Source organism: Phallusia mammillata, chromosome 1, assembly GCF_965637545.1.
Source record: "Phallusia mammillata chromosome 1, kaPhaMamm4.hap1.1, whole genome shotgun sequence".
In the NCBI taxonomy this organism is placed as follows: Eukaryota; Metazoa; Chordata; class Ascidiacea; order Phlebobranchia; family Ascidiidae; genus Phallusia; species Phallusia mammillata.
Window position 1 is genome coordinate 27,247,617 of NC_137252.1, and position 21,627 is coordinate 27,269,243.

The 21,627-nt window shown below is 36.6% G+C and overlaps 2 protein-coding genes and 1 pseudogene across 3 annotated transcripts; 2 read left to right on the forward strand and 1 right to left on the reverse strand.

Annotated features, from left to right (window-relative positions):
* Window positions 1-762: 762 nt before the first annotated feature.
* LOC145210217 (importin-4-like) lies at window positions 763-21,165 on the reverse strand (annotated as a pseudogene). Its single transcript, XR_013855701.1, has 17 exons — window positions 21,008-21,165; window positions 20,731-20,839; window positions 20,419-20,551; window positions 19,835-19,948; window positions 19,236-19,328; window positions 17,953-18,076; window positions 17,292-17,403; window positions 16,914-17,019; window positions 16,406-16,542; window positions 16,227-16,330; window positions 15,813-15,967; window positions 4,958-5,041; window positions 3,955-4,077; window positions 3,701-3,831; window positions 3,145-3,358; window positions 2,582-2,759; window positions 763-2,131 (listed from the first exon to the last, which is right to left on the reverse strand). The product of XR_013855701.1 is annotated as an importin-4-like (transcript).
* On the forward strand, window positions 9,009-9,982 carry LOC145216917 (interleukin-17C-like). The gene is made up of 2 exons (XM_080084535.1): window positions 9,009-9,335; window positions 9,629-9,982. Exons 1-2 carry the CDS (start codon window positions 9,154-9,156, stop codon window positions 9,864-9,866), a joined length of 420 nt encoding a protein of 139 aa, XP_079940661.1. The 5' UTR covers window positions 9,009-9,153; the 3' UTR covers window positions 9,867-9,982.
* Window positions 12,919-14,398, forward strand: LOC145216885 (uncharacterized). Its single transcript, XM_080084533.1, has 3 exons — window positions 12,919-12,998; window positions 13,340-13,567; window positions 13,982-14,398. The coding sequence occupies exons 1-3, from the start codon at window positions 12,970-12,972 to the stop codon at window positions 14,241-14,243; spliced, it is 519 nt and encodes a 172-aa protein (XP_079940659.1). The 5' UTR covers window positions 12,919-12,969; the 3' UTR covers window positions 14,244-14,398.
* Window positions 21,166-21,627: the final 462 nt, after the last annotated feature.

Consider the following 21,627-nt stretch of genomic DNA (forward strand, 5'->3'; position numbering starts at 1 on the left):
TATAACCATAAAATTTGATAAAAAAGAATGTAGTATTCAAGTTTTTACATGTATACGCCTATTGGGTTGAATGTTGCACAGTTCGTTTTACGTGAATGATAACTTTTAATTTTAAAGTATAAACTAGACAATTTGTTTGCTGCTTCTAATATTTTATTAACGTTGTTTTTCTGTATTTTATATTATACTTAACGCAACCTAGTTCCAATTGTCATTCTGGATAAACCAAGTACAGTAACAGAAAAATGTAAAACATTCAATCGACAATGTCACCACCTTCAGTAGTGTTTTTTTTAACCTTTTTAGCGCTCGTACCCTTCGAGCTTTCATAAAATGTTCCCGTGTCTAAAATAGCCGACGGAAGTTAATAAACTCGTAATAATAGCAAGTAACATAATTTTAATGATAGCTATTTATAACTTGCGTGTTGGATGCATGCATTAAAGCAGTATTGTAAGTAGTACAAAACCAACCCGTTTTAGACATATAACAAAGTAACTTGTTACGCATTGTTTACAAATATGCCCAAATACGGTATGATTTCACCCTGCATGTCGTACCCCCTGCTTTAGTGCTTCGTACCCCCAAGGGGCACACGTGCCCCTGGTTAAGAACCCCTGACCTACAGTCTCCATCGACGTGATTTTTGTTAACCTGTGGTAACAATACAACAAACATTTATTCCGCTAGGTGCTGCTATTGCACAAAGTTTTATCTGAGTGGACGAGGGCAGGGTGTTAAAGCACGCAGCATTGACACAAAAACATGCATAAACCGTTTATTTCAACATATGAGCAGCACCAGCCATTAAAGGCAACATGTATATGCACAACGCATTGATTGGAACTTTTAGTCGAGCAAACGCGCTGGGTGAAGTACACGGTCTTTTAAACAGTTCAGGTTAAATATTAGTGAGAAGAGTTGTAAGAGATTTTTTCACAATACCGTACATTAGCTGTGTGCAGGTTTACAATAAACGTAATATTGTATGAACACGGTTATATAGAATATACAAACAACCCAATAGAACGTACTCGCCTAGTTAAAAAAGCTACATGAAATGATGGTCATGCTTGTTTGTGCAAGAAAATTGTAAGTTTGTTTATGACCACGATGGAGCCAAGACGTCTCTAAAACAACAGAAGCGAATTTAACTTACAGAATGCCTAAACGCGGCAGTCCAACGCACAAATCATAAGAAAAAACAAAACAAAAAACAGATAAATAGTTAAGAGAGACCATCTCTGTACAACAAGAATACCATTTTGCACAATAAATAAAATATGTAATACGGTCAACGATACTATTTTTGTACATTGCCTATTATATTTTTGCATTTTTGCTTTCGAGCACTAAGAGCCAGAACTAGACCAAGTGCCTAGGATTTTTTAAAGAGCTAGCTTCAAATGGCGGTCAGTAGTCAAGCTGTTGAAAATAATACTCATCAGAAAAACGACAAGGCAAATACAGCTTCTTGTATTGCCACTGACAGATTGCAATACCCGTTTCAAGTTTACATGTACAATTGTAAGTTCCTATGTTTATCCAGCAATGGATTTACTTCAGTGGTTCCCAACCAGGGCCCATGGCCCCCCCAGGGGGGCACGAGCTGTGTTCCGGGGGGCCACGGGCGTACATTCACAAGAAACACCCACCAAAAGTCATTTTCACTTTAACTGTATTCCCGAATTTAATGGACTATTTCACATACTATTTGTTTATAGTGCGGTTTATCACACTCATTTACTCTTTTAGACCTGTTTAAGGCCAAAATTAATACCGCATTCCAACGCGAGATTGCTATGTACATTTTAAGGGGGCCACAGGTCCTACATGGTAACTTGAAGGGGCCACGAGGCCAAAAAGTTACGTTAAGGGGGCCATGGTCCACGAAAGGTTGGGAACCACTGATTTACATTGTGGCTAAATGTAGTATATGCAAGCGGAATGGAGCCCTTTAAAGCTACATGCATGACGAAAAAAAGTCATTCAGGAGCATGTTATTATGAAGAGACAATACGCTCAATAATCCCGCGCGTGTTCTGGTCCAACGCCTCGCAGATACGGTTCATCGCCTTCATATCACGTGATCCCATTTCGCGCAACTCTCTACCGACTGACGTGCGAACATCTAAACACAAAACAAGTTTCTAATCAACAAAATGTTAAAATATGATAAGTAAATTTCTCTTGACCTTACTTAACATACACTTATTTGGCAAAAACCATTGTGTTATTACTCTACACAATTTGTTTCAGGTACTTTTGCATTACACATGACAAAACACCGGCAACCGTTATACAACGGTATTTAGCTACCGACACATGGCGCTCTACAAACCACCCGTAGAGATAATATTTATGACAGGTTTCAAAATTTGGTCTTAAATGCCTCGCACCACCCAAAGAGAAGTGTTTAACTAACATACCAGAACTAGAGTTACCATCTATCCTCACTTTATTGAAACAAACAGCGACCAAAAACCCACATCCACAAGACACATTAAACAAAGTTTTGATCGTGGGTTCGAATTGCACTTCTGACATAATTTATTATGAGAAACAGCGACACAACACTTACCGTTTTCGATCTCTACGTTCGCGCACACCTGCGCAAAAATGTCCACGATGCGCGTAACGTTGGCTACGTCACTGCCGATTTGTGGATGACGTAGAAGTCGTGCCAGGCAGCCATAGACTGTAGCATCTTCGGCATGATCTTCCACAATGGGCAGTTTTGATAATAACACCGGCAAAACCTAATAGATACGAAACAAGGTTTTAGTTAATACACATCACACTTATAGAAATCTTCGCTTTACTGGGCTAAGCCTTTTTTAGAAAGGGTTTGCGCAAACAACTATTACAGTTGGTCACAATTGACACAAGAATGATTTATTTTTTACGTTGTAAAATATTTATAAGTTTGTAGTGTCATAACACAAAACGTACAAATTACAATTTTTTTTTTAGTTGATATCGTTTTCACACAAAAAACAGGATTATTTTTAGTTTGTCTCAGTAGCTTTGTAATACATGCTCGACCGAAAGATCGACCATTTCTGATAGCTAAAGACTACTGCGTAAAGTTCTTATACATGGAACGGCGTGCAAATAACCTTTAACACGACGGTGCTTTTTTACCTGGTCAAGAGGCACGACTTCCTGATTGGCGACAATCATGCGACAAACCGCACCCAGAATGTTGTCAGTGACCCTTCGATTCTTCTCACGTGTCAGTGCAGCCGACATACAACCGAGCACTGACGGGTAATGTTCCACCGCTGCGCTGCCTCCGTTTTTCAATACCAAGCCCAGACCGTAAATGGTGTTGTTCCGAACTTCGGCTTCTGAATCCCTGCAAGGATTCATTCAATTTGCTTATGAAAGTTGTAAGGCTGCCAGAACCAAACGTTCCGCATAATCATTTACTTAACAGATCAAAAATAAAAACAGATAATTCAAGGAGTAGGACACCTTCGACACTTAGTTGTAGTTTTTGTGAATTACAAATAGTTAATATCTTGACCTATATACCAAAACAACACACAATTAATGAGACTACTTAAAATAACAGTTGTTTAAACTCTAGTAATCCAATCTTGAAGAGTTTTGAGTAAAAAGTATTTGCAGTGTCTTTAAAAAACAAAATCAAACACGATTTGACAAGCTGATGGAGAAACATTGATATTGATTATACCTTGTGAGAGGAATTAGTCTTGGAACAATGTGCGAAAGTATTTGAACACTTGATCCATCTCCTAACTTGTCCACGACCTCAGCTATTGTCCCAGCACCGAACGAACGCTCAGCTACAGTATTGGTGACTTTCTACAGAAAATGTTTAAACTTTATGATAAATGCTGACACAAATGTTTCGCAAACATTAGTTGAACGAATGTGTTTTATTGCTACAACAGCATATCACCCATAAGATAACTTTAATGCACTTACCAGTTTGTTGAGGAAAGTGGGAAGACATGAGATGAAGTATGGAAGAAAGGCTGCGCCCAGTTTATCTGCCAGAGTAGGAAAAATCTCACCACAATATTCGACCAACATCTCGTCGTATTCCGCCTACAATAATATATAATTTCAGACACGAAATTTGAATGCAAAACATTTGTGCGAATTCTAAGTTTGTTTTCGGACATATACGCATTTATGATGCTCATTTATGTACAAATGAAGCATTGAACTCAACATTGATCATTACTAAAAGCAGGTTAACAATAAATCTTTTCAATTACGTCAAAGTAATGAACATAAACTTATAGTCCGACTGTAATATTTATTTACAACAAAATATACTATACCTCGTTAAAAACAGTAACAGTACACAAAAACATGCCTTGATTCTTTAAGCTTAGGATGTCATGTAAACGAACAATTAATCACTTTAAATGTACAAAGAACAACTTTTCTCACAACTAACTTTTGTCTTTTTACAGATTTAAGACCTCGGTGGTAAAACTCGCCTGGTAAATAGTTTTGTGGTCTTGCACTGCTGCTTTATCTAGCCTACTTACCAAAAATCCATGAACCAGATCATAAAATATAAACTGCACTGACCTGACACTCGATCTGCAAGCAACCATAAAGTTGTCAACTCAACACTACATTTCCCGGTACCGTAATATCTTGAAATAGATAATGCTGGATTGCATCACTGCTAATATGGTCATTGGTGTTATTAAACTGAAAAATACACGTGACAAACAGAGAAGAGCAGAACAAAACCATTTACAATAGTATTAAGTTTTGAATCTTGTCCAACACGTTCTAATTAGTGTTCATCCACAAGGCAGTGGCCTGAACTATAGCGAGTTTTAATTCATTTCTCCATAATGTATGAACACAAAATTTTTATAAGGGGGGGAGTCATGTACACAATCACTAGGAGGTAGCACAGAGATCAGCTAATTTGAAGTATGTCAATACCCATTATGTTAATCACCTGTTGTTCGTCCTCTTCATCTGTCTCGTCGTCTTGGCATGCCGCTTTTTGCTGGAGAACTTGCACCAAGGAGTTCATCAACATCTGCCGGGTAAATACAAATTACAATAGCTGGATGAAAAATTGCGGTAAAAGTCATCGTACACAAGTTAGTAACAGTTTGTGATAGGAATTCGTCGACAACCTTTTGTATGTAACGGATCAAAACTAAGATCAGCCAAGTCGGTGTGAACCGGAAATTATTTTATTTTAAATTCTCTTTCCATTACTGTTAACCATGTTTTTTATCCTCTCAATTTTGACGTATTTTCATCACATTTTCTCATTGTTAGGCTACTAATGGGCAAAAATTTGATCAATTATAAAAACTTCCTTGGACGATTTTAACGATTATCATGCAACAAAAACTATTGTCCACTAGCGAACAGATAAAACATAATAAATGTAAGGTGTTCCATCAACAACAAAAAATTGGACGCTCAAGTTTGATAGCTTTGAGGGAAACAAAATGTCGTCAAGTCTTTTAGGTTTTGCTAGGGTCGCTAGTCGCTACAACGTTTTCTTATTAGGCCAAATTATTAGGGAGCATCTCTGGTTGACTTAAAAATTAAACAAAACTATCTAATACCAGCAGCATTTGCGATCGTGAAAGCAGTCAAACAAATTTTACCGCAAAGAAACGTAGCAAATATTTAGTGACAACATCAGTATCAGTTTTAAATGAAATTTTGTTTTCCTCGATGAGTCGACACATTACGTTGTAAAAAATTTCGCAACAAATCGACCTATCGGACAAAATCCCATTACTAGTTTGTCGTTTCGGTTATTACCCAAACGGATTACACGTAATTATACTGATGACCATTCAATTAAAAGAGAAACAAATATTCCGGAAAACAACATCCCATCGCGAAAGCAATTGGCACAAAAACAAACGATTGGTGTTTCTCAGCACATCCACGGAAATGTTTAGCGAGAAAGTGACGGGTGATAAAAACAATGGTAAGGGGGCGAAATGCCCCCTTTCAATCACGTGATGCAGATGACACAATTCGTACACTGTTGCTGGAGGCAACAAACAAATCAAAGATTTAACTCCCTTGTATCTAGTGAGAGTAAGCAAAAAGTGCTATCGCTATAGCTAAATACGTCATTTTATGCTAGTTTAAATGTAAACACAATAGAAACTTTTGTTTTTGTAGTTTCTTGTTTCCAAAACGTGCGCTGCAATGGTGGAATCACGGATTATGAGTAATAGTGAAAATTATTTCATTTGGTTTCGGAAGCGTTCTGTTATACATAAAAGACAGAAGGGATTGCAGAAAGTCAAAACTCAATCTTAAGATAAAAAGAATTAAAAATACAAAGAATGTGGACAAGAGGTTTGATTTTAGGTATATTTGTGACCTGTGTCTGTTTGTTTCAACTGATGCCCTACTGCACAGCAAAAAGGTGAGTGTAACAGAATGTCAAGATAATACTGCATTGATACTGTTTCCATTTTTTAACACTTATGAAGTGGAAATACAGAAAAAAAATTTCCACTGGCAATAAATTTGTATAGCAAGATGTTTTGTAGACCTCATAGTTTTGTATTTTTTCTGCATACTTGCAATTTATTTTGCAATATGTTGCAGTGAAGTGGATTGACGAAGATGTACAAAAATCCATACTGATACAGTCTATTAAGTTATTTAAATGTTTAATCCTGTTCACATTTATTTAACTGATAGTTTTTATTAACAAGGCTGCGTTTTCAAGATTGACGCTTGGGCTTGTGTGACGTAACAATTCATAGTGTTGATTTTAGAATTAATACGTTTGTGCGGCAGAAAGAGAGAGAAAGAGTGGCAAAAACCAACACTAAAACTTATATTTCCACAGTGGAGCGTTAGTGGAGTACTGGGAGATGGCAAGGGTGTTGGGAACACAACCAATGGGGGACAAGCAATTGCCAACGATCAATGTGACTGGACTAAGTGCGGATGAGATAGTGGAACACAAACGCCAGGCGGCCACCACGATTGGGTGCCCCACTTTTACAGAAGAGTACAAGGAGAACGCGCGTCAACAAAGACAGCGCAGTATATCCCCGTGGAAGTATGTTCAAAACTATGACAGCCGAAGGTGGGTTGAATTGATCAATACTGTTTTGGCGCAAATTTGTGCAAAATTACACAAACGAACCATGCTAACTTTTTAAAGTTGGACGAACACTACAAAATATTGTTGATCACATTTTTTATAAGCATGTGCAATACTTTTTATTACCTCCCAAAACATATTTACTCGAAACCAAGATTTTTCAGGTACTTTTTAGACATCAGCAAGCTCTCGGTCACATTGGCAACTCTTAACTTTTGGACCATAACTATTGGATCGAAAAGGGTTTCGGGATTGCATAAAAGCATTTTATTCGTAAAAACATTTAATTCGGTCCTATTAAACCTTTCGCTCACCCTGGCAAAAATGGCACTCACCCAGTTAAAGGACAGGCATAGACAAGATTGAACGCCTAAAAACTAAACAATAAGTTTTGTTTCAGACCGCCCGGACAACGTTTATTCCTGGATAGCGTTTGTCTGTGCGATGGCTGCATTGACCCGATTTCTGGCTTGGAGGTTAGAACCGGTTTAAAAAGCGTCGGATTAAAACTACCCAGAAACGTTAGTGTGCTCAATGCTACTGGCCAATACGAAATGTCGGAAATCAACGTACAATTTGGCTGCCACTGTGTTGTGCAAAACACGGAATCTTAAATCTACCAAGCAGTAGAATGTTTTTTATACAACATGTGGATTACAATATTGTTGTTATTATTGTTTTTGCCTTTTCCAAATTATACGCACCAACAAATATTTTTACTATGTTTCAACCGAATTTTATACATCTGCTTTAGTGTCTTAAGCGTTAAGACTGTTGCCAACAAACTAAAATGTAGGTTAAGCAATTTTAGCTGGAATTTTTCAATTAACTGATGGGTTGCGACAGCCTAGTCTGAAGTATCATAAAAGATTATTCAAAATTCAGAGAACAGAACACTTGACTCGATAACCCAATGTTTTTAGGTGTCATTGCTGTTTACTTAACCGTTCAACAAAGGAACTGTGATGATGCTTATGAAATTTTAACTTTGATTAAAAAAGAAATAGTAAAGCTTATAAAACCATTATTCCCTACCGAAACACCTCGAAACCATACAAATTAACAGCGACATCCAACGGCCAAAAGTGTTTTTAACTTCTTTAACAATTTAAGCTAAGTTTCGAAAATGCATCATGACGAAAACTAAATCCATAGATTCTGTTGCGAAATTAGCCTATTGGTAAATGCGGACAACGAAACTTTGTAGCAACTGAAAAAACGTGGTGTTTTTAGCAAGCTTGTTGGAACTGAAGATTTTAAAACAATCAAATATTTTCCATCATAGCCAAATAGTTTCGTGGAAGCAGGCATGTCAAAGAAACTGTCCTCCAAAAAGTTTTCCTGAAATTTGTCAATACAGTTTAATCGTCAAAAGCAACCAGTTAAAAGAATACTTTGTTTTCGGGACTAAAACAAACAGTTTCTTGCATGAAAATGGTATTACCCAAATCAAATTTCAATGGGAAAAATCTGACTTTATGACGTCGCACTGACACCGGCGCAACCATGTGAACAATGGTCAATACAAAATAGCTTAAACAGCACCCGGCCTTTGCGAAAAACGTGCGTAATTCTATTTCTTCCTTCTTCCTACTTCCTACTTCAAGCGATATAAACTGGCACCAACAATAACGTTCGCAAATAAAGTTTCACCACAGACAGCTCCAAGTATTCAAAACATGAAGTTGATCTTGAAGACGATTATGATTTTTATAGTGGGGTTGACGAATGGAATTGAAGTTCATCCATTCAGTAAAGAAACGTGAGAATATTTGCACGTATATTATAATACTGTATTGTTATGAACATATTGCCGATCTGAAGTATATTCAGAAACTTTAGGCATAATCACAAAATGACCGATTGTAATTATTTGCCATTTTTATGCAAGGCGACCAATTTTGTCAACATAATCCCTTAAGGGCATTTTTTTCTCTCGCTAACACTTTTGTCCTAATGGGCGCAAACGTTGTAATTATAGAGCTTTGGCTGATGGACTGTTGGAAGAATATTATCAGTTTGAAGAACTTCTACTCAAGGATCCAAAACTCATGGACACATTGGAAGTGGTCAACGTCACTAGCGATGACGTGGAGACTTCAAGTCGTGGAAAGAGATCAGTCAAAATTCAAAGCTGCCCAGTTTTTACTGAAAGTTACAAAGAAAATGCAAGGTTCCTGAAAGAACGCAGTCTATCACCGTGGAATTTTGTGCTCGATTATGATGCAAGAAGGTGAGTAATAGGAAAATAAAATCTAATTGTTTAGTCACAAAGTCAAACATATTTAATTAAATAAAGAGCATTATTGTTAACGTACGGCACAAAGCATCATCATAAAAATGACAGTGGGGAAATTTGAACTTGACGATCGATTTTAGTGGGAAACTTCACCAAAAAAGGTTAAGAACCACTGTAATAGGTAATATTTTACAACCTTCTTCTGTACATAACATATTCGTTCCACGGTGGTGTTTTGACAAAAAACTGAAACGTCTAATCGACTGACCATTTATCAACATTTTTAGACGAAAAAAGTACATAGCAAAAGCCCAGTGCCTTTGCGACGGCTGCATCGACATTGAAACTGGAATGGAAAACAAAAATATGAGAAGTGTGCCAATGTTTTTGCCCGTTACGATGGAAAACATGTATGGTAGATGCAGTCATTGTATTGAAACGATTCAAGTTCCTTTTGCATGCACTTGTCAATTTCCAGTCACCGAACCTCAATTAACGAAAACTGCTCCTAAAGCTGTTGTTTGATCCCAAACATCAAAACTGATTCTTGGCCTAAACCTTGCATAAGTTGACACATTTTACATCGCAACGTGTTTATTTCTCTGTATTTGCTCTCAAATAAAAGAGTTGTTTATTTTCGAGTTTCGACTGCTCTCTGTTGACCGTTGACTTCACTTTTACTTCCGTTGATTGCTTAAAAATCTGTTGCTAATGTAAAAGTCGTAAAAGACAACAGTGAATCGTTTGTGCAAATATGCAACATTCAGACACAGGCAAAGTTTTTCAAGAAATCACGACAGCAGAACAGACGATTAGATAAAAACCGATTGCAAAAACAATACAAAACCAATAAAGGTGACGATCTCTAAGGCAAGTATTACATTGTAGGGTCAAAAATGACGCTGATGCAAAATATGGTAACTAACAGACAAACAAATATTTAAGTAAAACATGACGATCTTGTATACTTTTAGAATTACGAATGTTTTTAAAAACGCAGTGACCATGGAGATCGTACATCTATAATAATTTATCTGGTTTCCAACCTTTATCGACAAAATGCTGACTTATCACGTCAATTATTCCTCCCCAATACACTACATAGTAGATTCAAAACCATACAAACATCATTTAAAATTGGGTTCTTTATCAACTTCACAGGTCATATTTCCAGAGCTAAAGTGTCTATTTTCAAACCACATGTACAAAATATAGGAAATTTTTCCATCCGGTTTTGAAATACCTTCGTTGGGAGGTATTACTGCGCTTGACTGGGAACCACTGATCTATCTCATTATGCGTTCTGGCGCAAAGAGCATCAATTCAATTCTACTTTTTAAGTCGCAAAAATCCGGGAATGCAGAAACCATAAAAGTACGTTCAAGTTGAGGGCAAGTAAATTTAATACAAAAAGTTTGCGTAACACATCAATAACGAAATGAGAAATTCGAACGCCGGTCGAAAGTTGTAAGTGATGGCGGAAAGCAAAAACCACGATGGAAACCTCCTTTTATTTAATCACACGGAAGAGTGACTGGTGATACGCATATACCTGTTTTTAAATACTTTTTGATGCAAGCAGTAAGGTTGTGATTTTGTATTTGCCAGTTCATATGTCCCATTTCAGGTTAAGTATGCACACACAATCAAAAGTTTAGCCAACTGACTGCAAGTCATAAAATGTTGAAAAATGAAAAAAAATCTACATGTCGCAGCATGACCACAAGCAAATTGTTTTTTCTAAACAAAATCCAAACCCGATTCAACTGATATCAGATATCTATGTTTTCTGCTTTATATTACATTTTTGGAATAAAAAAGAAATTTCTAATAGACCTAAAGGGGCAACTGGGATTATAAAATCACTTATGCCCTAAACTTTCCAACAAAAATATGCACTAATAAACTTTCCAAATATTACGTAATAGTACTCTTCTTTACTCTTAAAGAAACATCATAAACGATCATCAAAACATGCCAGATCAAATTTAACTATATTTTCTATTTTTATTTGGCACATAAATAGACTGTACTTTTTCGCCCTTGCTTTTAGTGCGTCGTGTCAATACAATGGTCACGAAAATGCGTCGTTACGCAAATGACGTTGCACGCTCCTTGTATTGAATGCTGACTCAGCGGTATTTTAGGCACAGCGAATATGACATGACAATAAAAATAACGGTATCGGTCTCGGTCGGAAAGGAAACGTGTTTTCCGTTTTGGCATTGGCATTTTAAAAATAAATACTTATTATATTGGTTCTATTTAAAACTAGGGACTTGAAAATAAACTTTCAACCAAAGAATACCACAAAATCTAATCTCACAAACGGGTAAACTTGAGTATACACTTCACTTTTGCAGCGCGTAAGTTTTCACCGAGCTTGCGTATTGCAAAACAAAGTCTAAACAAAGGACAACTATTAAAGACACATTTCAAGTAATTTTAAGCGATTAAATTACAGAACAAAATTTCTTTAAATTTTTTGTATCCTACGCCTCTAACAGATTATTGATTTCAAAATGTCCTTTTAATCTCTGGTCATGGTTAAGGACTTTTTTATTCTGTAAAAAAACTGTTACGACCTCGCGATATGGTTGTCAACCGCGATCAAACAGAAAAAAAACATTCCAACTATTAAAATTCACAGCGACACCCCACGGCAAAAAGGATTTTTTACATCCGTCCTACATTCTAGAGACAAAGCGTTGAAAATCCGTTACGACGATAAACAAGTCTGTAAATTCTGTTGCAAAATGAGCTAATTGTTAAATGCGGACCACGCAACGAAATCTCAAAGTGATACTTGTAGCAACTTAAAAAAACGTATCACTTTCAGCAAGCTTATTAAATATAAAGATTTTAAACAACCAAATATTGTCCATCATAGACAAACAGTTTCTCAAAAGCAACAAATGAACGGTGGTTCTAAAACAAGATGTCAAATAAGGGATAAAAGTTGCACCGAAAATTTCCCTAAAATCCAACTTTTGAAAGCAACCACTTAAAACAATACTTTCACCGAGCGAAATAAACTCAACTCAACTCAACTTTATTTTCGGGACTAAAGCAAATAGTTTCTTGTGTAGAAAAGGAATTACCCTAATTAAATTTCATTCAGAAAAACCTGATTGTATGACGTCGCACTGAAACCGGCGCAACCATGTGAACAACGCTCAATACAAAATAGCTTAAACAGCATCCGGCCTTCGCGGAATAACTACGCAATTTAAAACTAAGGGTGTGCAAAATCAATGAAAACGTCCACCACTAGTGTAGAGGTTCAATGACTAGTGTAACGGTTTTTTGGTTACGTAACCAACATAAAGAAGATTGGTGATTTGACTCATTTGCTATGATTGAGTGGCCTGCGCATGGCCTTGCTGGCAGATACCTAAAATACATTCATGTACGGCTAAAAATGAGTGGTTTCCGCTGCAGGAAAGAAGTTTAGTTTCTGATGGGCAGGATAAAAAGGGAAGAATTATGCTAAAAAGTATTGTAACAGTTTACAGTAGTTGGCAACGTACAGAAACGTTTAAAGAAGACATTAAAAAATTACCAAAGAAGAGAAATGTTTAAGCTGATTATTGTTCTGGTGATTTTGGTCGCAGTTAAACCAGATTTTATGCAGGTGGACGCCTGTAGTTTTGAAAGGTACGTTAAAATATTGCTAAATCCAAATGGTGTAACGTTTTTTGTCGACAATCTGCTTTCCAAACATAATACTAATTATTAAATAAAAATAATTGTTGTGGTTATTTTGTAGAACAGGTTTTGCAGGTTGTCATTCTAACTACTCTAACTATAAGAAAAAAAAGTTTAGTAACTATTTTTTAATTCTGGTACATTATAACAAACGTCATATTTTATAACGGGGGTGCATTAAAATTGTTTGAGCTGTTTAAATAAAGAATTCTTTTTTAACATGGTTAACCGTACTTTGGCGTATATGGAAACAAACGGCATATAAGCTCATATCTTTCCACAACCTTTAGCATCAATACGGAAGAATACTGGACCCGAGAAAAGGCGATGCGAGAAAATAAAGCGATACTAAACAACATGGAGACTTTTCAGAATCAAACAGGGAATATGGATCATGTTTCACCGGACAAGAAAAAGTGTTTGAAGCATGTGGAGATGTTGGAAAAGAAAACATACGACGGTCTTTGTAACCGCGTAATGTCACCGTGGAAATACGTGAAAAACTATGACAGCCGAAGGTTCGTTTGACTGGCAAAATTACTAGATCGAAGATAGTTCTTGATGAAATCATATGGCTAATAAAAGGTTAATACCAAAATATAAAGCAATACACAAAACCAAACTTATTGTTCACGGTATATTGTAATACAACCAGTTTCCATGTAAACTGCAGCGTGTTAAAAATAAAATCCTTATTTTAACTTTCTAACAACAATTTCCTTGATTTCTTTCGGCACATCATTCCTGTAGACTGGATACCAAAAAAGAAAACATGTCAAATTCATCCAAAAACGCGCAAATGTTATAGCACACCATCAATCGTTCTAAAATAAATAAAAATGTTTGCCGCTAACCAAATCATACATGTAAAATAACGGAGCAGTATTGCAACAATTTAATATTGAATCATTAAACCATCAACATTGCTTCAGGTCCGATGACGATCGTGACATTGTAGACGTGGAATGTTTATGCCGGGGCTGCATGGCAAAAATCGGCAGTGGTGAAAATCCGAAATATATTTACACCGAGCAGTTGGAAAGTAGGCCGTTGAAAATGCAACGAACAGTGACTATGATGAACGGTGAAAAACGAACAGTGTTAGTGAGGGTTGGATGCCATTGTGTGTTTCCTACAGGCTACCGGCCGTCTAGATACGGATTATCAAACGACAAGTTGCTTTTGACTTCTTAATTTCTACTCGAAGAGCGTCAAATTTGGATTTGGAACGTGTGTTGTTGAAACGAACTGCTTTTTCCGTTTTTGGTGATTTTAAAGTGCTACAAAGTTAATTAATTATATTTTTGTTTCGCCGAATTGTGATATTACAGCTATTTATGTATGGACAATTATTTGTGTGTATATGTAAGGACAAGAAAAAGATATAGATTTCACACAACATTTCAATACAGTGGCAATATTTTCTGACAAGTATATGTCACCCGGGATCAGCAATTCAACCGGGTTGCCATATACCAGTGGTTCCCAAACTATGGGCCATGGCCCAGTACTAGGCCACCAAGACATTTTCAATGGGCCACAGATTCATTTGAACAGATTCTACTGTTTTGTTCTACTGTAGATATTATGCGCTTTGTTTTGAAAAACATAGAATTTGCAAAGAATTCCGAATCTTGTAGCCAAATTTCAGGAGCATGTATCTCATTAAAAATAAATTGCTAGAAACCATTTCGCCTGTTTTTGAGTTATTTTTTGTGCCCAATGATTTCATACACCGTACTACAAGTCGAATAGTTTTGATTAATAAACAAGTTTTGTATTCGTTAGTAACCAAACGTAACACAGCCGGGGCACAAAACACAGACTGGAAATACTACGCTAATTTTACTACAAGAATTCAAATTGCAATTTATCTTTGAGTCTTGCCTTTCAATTCGAAACTACGTGTGTTTGTCATGTATTGCCTTTTGTGGTTAGTTTGGACGCAAGGAAAGCTAATGGTGAATTGGCATTTTAAAACAAAAAATAACATGCACCGCCTGCAGACAATTACAACATTTATCAACGTCATTGTCAAATCTTTACTTACGCCAAACAAAGCGTTTTTTCCAAAAAAGGAGCAATAAAAAAATGTTTGCCACGTTACCGAGAAGAAAATGGAATTATTTACTACCGGTCACAGAGACTAGCTATGATGGCAACTATGACACACGCTCAAGCCAGCTCACTTACACGTACATGTATTTTGGCAACCAGGCGTCATTGTGACAGACAATAAACAAGGGTCCTGCACTATACAGCTTGTCATAAAACCTGAACAACCGTATTTTGTCCTTTCTAGGAGGCAACAGAATGGAACAACTGTTGCGGAAAGTAAAAAGGCTATTTGTTTATCGTTCTAAAAAGCAACGTGCAGTGTATAGCACAATTTGGCTGATATTTTCAGTTTTCATTGCTAAAGGACGTCGAAACATGGGTACAAGGAATACATTTTCCGCCCAACATTTTAACAACAACTGGATTATTATCACATTATAATACCAAACATGTGTAGTGTTGAAACACCACATCTATGAGCTACGCGAGTTAAAGGAACATAAAGAATCAAAACAAAATACCAATCAAATAGTCTTCATTGTAATAAATACAAAAAAACATATCTATAATAGTTTCACTAAAGGTAAAATCCATAAATATTATCTTGAAGACAAAAATTAAAACAAGAGTTCATATAGCAAACTTATGTGTTACAAAATAACCTTTACAAGTGATTCAACCAAGTATTCTTAAATTGCTTCTAACCTGAAGATCCTGTTCTTGATTCGCGAACGTTTTGACACCAGCGGCGCTGACGAGCTCCTGTGTGGTGGCGATGGTTGTCATGACGACAAGCCGCTCCGGGTCGTCGGTGATTGTCGTGCAGAGGAGTGGAAACAGTTGCAAGAGAAAACTGGCATCTGAAAAAAATGTCACAACCAGATTAGTTGCTAAATTATACGTCGATTTTTCATAGACATCTGTCCTAATTCTCCACGTACCCATTTCCGTGATATATATTCTACAAGCTTAAATCTAAAACCGAATTTATAAAAATCTTTAGTGCAAGTAAAAAAAAAAAACTTAAAGTGGTGTACTTTTGTGTTTGATTTTTTTAAACCAGAAAATTTCCAGAAAAACAAAATTGATGACAATTCAGAATACAAAACAACAACCTACAGTTCATATTCTGTTCCTGATAAGCAGTGACAGTAAACTGGCCACAGGAAGCGATCGCAGATTTACGCACATCATGAATGTGGGAATTCGATCTGCTTGAAAACCTGTTTGAACCGGTTTTAACTGGTTAGCGCGGTAATGAAAACATTACATAACGAAACAGTTAATTGAAAGAATACCTCGTTGAAACAATCGCATAGATACACTGCAAACGACTTTGGACAATACTTAGCGAGATCGCCCAACGTTTCACAGGCGTCCGCCTTTTTGTCCATGTACGAGTTTTCAACAGAGAACGCTTCGACGAGGTCTGCATCTAAGGTACAACACACAAACAAAATCTTAGATTAGCTTCCGATCGCATTAATCGCTGCAGCTAGGCAAGACTTCTTTTCTTGTTAACAATCTAAAATCGGAAAGGCACGACAAGAAAATGAAAGTCAAAATTGCCTTTTTTGAAAGTCTCTACGTAGGACTCTTATCTGTTCCACAGGTGTTATGCGAACCCACCCACAGTAGGGAGTTTAAACGACGTCTATACTGCAAGTCCATTGCTCATACTGGCGCTAAACGGCGAGCGTTAATGGTTGAAATAGAAGCCACTGGACTCGAAATACAAAACTAAGTTAGGATCATTGTCTCAAAATTTACTGCTGATAAAAATAATTCGCTGCCTACATATCTTACCATCATCGTCTTCATCCTGTCCGTTTTCGAGGTCAGTTTCCGTGGAATCGTCCAGAAACGAAAAATCAGCTTGCCCTGGAGTGTCACTGTCCTCAGAGAAATGGGCCTAATAAATAAAAATAGGTTCTCTTACACTTAAGAGTCTGAAGAGTTTTAGCCGTTTGGGATCTAGAACTTGGGCAAATTTGCTGCAATTGAAGAAATTGACAATACACTTAATAAATCGTTTCCTAAGCTTATTAACTTCCTGGTGTACTTCTTTGTTTTAAAGTATACATTACTGCAACATTGTGCTATTGGTTATCCGAGGGTCTTCTTGCACTATTAGGAAATATATTTAGAGTATTATCATACTACCGGGGACTTTCGCATACTTACAATAACACCGTCCGTCGATTGAGCAGATGAAACGAGATTTTTGACAATCACTTCAAGAAATGGGGCCATGTTTTCACCTACGATACTGGCCAAGGCAGAAAACAAACCGAATCTGGACAAAAGAAAACACGAACAAGTTTACAATTTTTTTAACCATGATCTAGTTCGGGCTATAGTCAAGCTGTTTATGCGTTAGAACAGTGGTTCTCAACCAAGTTTGTGTTGCAAATAACTTTATTCCTAATTTAATCGACTTTTTCACACACTATTTGCCTATATTGAGGTTTTTCACGATTACGGATTCTTGTTTACTCTATTCGACCTATTTAAAGCCGAAATTAGTACCAAATTCCAACACGAGTTTGCCATTTCCTTTTTTAAGGGGGCCACAGGTCCTACAGGGTTAGTTGAGGGGGGCCACAAGGCCAAAAAGTTATTTTTAGGGGGCCACGGTCCACAAAAGGTTGAGAACCACTGCGTTAGAGGGTAATGAAGCGGATATTTTATTAAATTTTAAAGTCATTTAATAAAAAAAAGTTTATTATAAAGTTTTATTGTTTCAGTCTAGAAAAAAACAAACATAATATTGATAGCAATATGCAACCGTTTTTTACAACTAATATTGATTAAACTAAAAATTAGCTCAAAAAATTGCACTGACGCTGCTCTCCTTAGGTCCGGATCAGAGTTGTCGGTTGTGACAAGATTCATACTTAGTTTCAGGCAATGTTCAGCTAGTTGCATGTTTGATTTTCCTACTGTGCGCATCAGCACTCCTAAAGTGTCTAAAACACGAAAGTGGGATTTTTTTTAAACAACATCTTTTTATCGTTATAAATCTGTTTCGGAGACATCGTACAAAAAGTTGAATGTCATTTAACATAAGATAATTTTTTTTAAGCTTTCACACCTTTTTTTCTGACAGGTTTGTTAATTTTCAAGCTGGAACTACAAGCAAAAAGTCCTCAATTCAAGAAACAATCATTTAAACCAGCGGTCGGCAACCTTTTTTGCACTGCGGACCGTTTTTGAAACTAAAATTTTATCGCGGACCGGTCTTCAAAAAACTACAAATGTTTAGCAATAAAAACGCCTAAATTAGTTTATCATGCCCGGGATACACGGGCAAAACGTTTTATAGCATTTAACCTAAAAAAATTCAACGGCCCGGTAACGAATTCCTCGCGGACCGGTACCGGGCCGCGGACCGGCGGTTGCCGACCACTGATTTAAACCAGTGGTCTTCAACCTTTTTTAACCGAGACCCCAATTTATGAGAAAATTAAATTAGCATTAACATGCGACCCCATTTTTTTAATTTATCCAATCTAATTCGCGTTAAAGCTCACCAGTTTGTAGAAATCAGTTAATTTATGTATTTTTCCCAGTACCCGCTGCATTATTTTGGACACAATATGGCACTCGTGGGGCTCTATCGCGTAACAATGGGTTGGACTATGTTTACATAGAGTTTTACATAGATTATTGCACCACAATGATTAGATTGTGACACGAGGTACCAAGCTGTACTGCAAAACATAAGCAAAGGTTGCGAACTAGAACAAAAACGCATGCTTTTTTATGCTAAATTTAAAAGCCAATAAATTTAATTTATAGCGACCCCGAACAAAGTTTTGGCGACCCCACTTGGGGTCGCGACCCACAGGTTGAAGACCACTGATTTAAACTATGGGTTGAAACTTTATGTCGACATCCAGGAGACTTTGGCTTGCAGCATATTTTTCTTAGAAAATGGAACGATTTTGTGTAAAAATAGATTTATAAAAACTCTAAAAAACAACCTATAACACAAAACAATAATCCGAAAGTTTTCTTCAGCACAATTAGACACACTGTTACTCATACAAAACACACGCGCAACACAAAACTGTTAAACAACCTTCAATGATTATTTCACTCACTGAGATCCAGTGAGTAACTTACCTAGTGCTTGCGTGTGAATGGTGGAAAGGCATTCCTGCAGAAGTTGAAGAATCTCTCCAAGATACGGCTGTATGTTCTCCTTTGCTGCATTTGCTTTAAGTAAAGACCGCGTAATTTACGAGAGCAAAATTTAAACATTTTCTAGCATTTTAGTTCTACACATATTTTCCTTTTTTTACTTCGTGCTTCTAATACGCCATTGTTTTTTATTTATGGCTTAAACGCTTACTGTCCTTTCATAGATATCTCTCGTAACAAAATTTCAGTCTGTTTTACTCTTTGTAAATAGGAAACTACGAACGAATTAGGCTAAATGCATAACCCAAGCTTTTTATGCAATGACCAGGGTTATGTGATAATCCAGATGTTTTTTTTGGTAATAAACGGCTACGATTAGGATTTGCAATCTCTATGCCATTAAACGGATTCATATGTGTTTATATGAAATTCAACATTAAAATCCAATATAAATTTAGTTGATTGGGGAACTTCGAGTTTTTTTTTCTAGGCATATTTATTGTTCGTCCCCGCGCAAATTGAAAAACATAACAAAGCATTGAAGCCAAAATACGTATTTTCCATGTTTACCGAATACTAACCTACTGCCCCGATGGCGCTTACAGCCAACTCCTTGGAGTGAATATCATTTGACGATCGAAGTGATGCAAGAAGATTCTGCGTGAGTTGGTCCAGGTACGGAAGAATGCCTGATTCTGTTACAGTTACAGGGAACAAAATGAAACTACTTGACTGACTTTTTAACGGTTATGTTGCTATAAGTTATAAATAAGTTTATTGCTTATGTATGTTTACCTATTACCAAATGCTAGATAAACTTATTTTTCGGGAAAAAATGCGCAGGACCTTGAATGCACGGACAGACCAGAAAAAAATAGGGGTAATATTACTATTTCGTGACAACAAATTATTTTACCTTACTGCGATATGCTTTATGTTTAGATTAGATTATCGTCTTTCAAAGTTACTGCAATACAGAATACTATGAAAACTCAATTAATCCTTTCAGGGACGCCTCAAAGCATGCACCCCCAACAACTATTTGCAAATAAGGCGTTACATGTCGTTATACGCATGTCGTTATAGATCGTTTAAGGACTATGAAAAGGTCAAAAAATTCCAGAGCTGTTGAGGTTTTGAATCTTTTTATTTTTTTGCTTTGTACCTAGGTCTTCAACAAAATTTTCCAAAGCATAGTAAGCCCTTGTGATTCCTGAATCTTTGCCTCCACCACTGAGTTGTTCAAGGAGTGAGAAAAGAATTGGCATGACTTGTGGTGCATACTTGCTTATGTCCGGCTAAAATTAAAGACAGAAACACGTTGAGAAAATTTTTCTGCAGGATCAGCTTTGAAAACGGTATCGCAAAAAAGCTTCATGGTAACATTTTATCAAATAAGTTTCACTTACTGCAACATTCACAGCTTATATAAATGGTGAAACACTGTTTTGTCACATTATTTTATTGTGGTAGTTACCTGTAAATGCTCTGAAAACTGTCCCATGGCAAACATTGCAGCGTTTCTCACTTTTGGATGAGGATCTGTTGCACCTCGACAGACTGTCTCCACAAATGAATTTAAATGACTAGAAAATACACAAATAAATATTTTGAAGTTCTTATAAATTCTGAATCCCAACACAAATAACCACATAAATCGTTAAAAATACTGAGTCTTATCAATAGAAAGGAATTTTGAGAAAGATTTTACCAGCTTTGGCAAATGCAAACAAGTATAATGTAACATGTTTTACTTGTTTTTGATAAATTCAGAAGTGCCCTCAGCAAGACAAGCAAGTGTGAGTAATAATCCTCTCTTATGTTCATCATTGCCTTGTGACAAGCAAGTTGCAACAAAAGGAAGCTGTGATAGAATGCATTGCTTAGTATTGAGGTAAATTTTATTCAGCATTACTTCATGGTTTTGCATAAGTTAGATTGCATAGGAACATCCACAACACTGCCTAAAAAGCCGAATTGCTAAGGTTAGATTGTCGACTTGGTATTATAGACTAGTGCAGGGGTGGGCAAACTTTTCAGTGCAAGGGCCGCATTAAAAAGTTCTTAATCTTATGGGGCCGCATAGTATTTCACCAACGGCCGCCAATTGCTTGCTTGTTTTGTTTTAAAATAACTGGTGTAAAGAATCAGGTTTATATCATATATATATATATATGTACTATTTAAAGCTGCCTAAAATGCTCATATTAATAATTTCTAACTTGGTGCATAAATTCAGCTGAACGGAGCTCTTTCGTCTGCCTACGCCGCTGCCCTGGACTAGTGGTTCCCAAACGTCAAGAATGCGGCGCATGAACACCTGAGATTGCTTTTTATGACATATAACTTAAGTAAAAAATGAGCTTTTAAACGA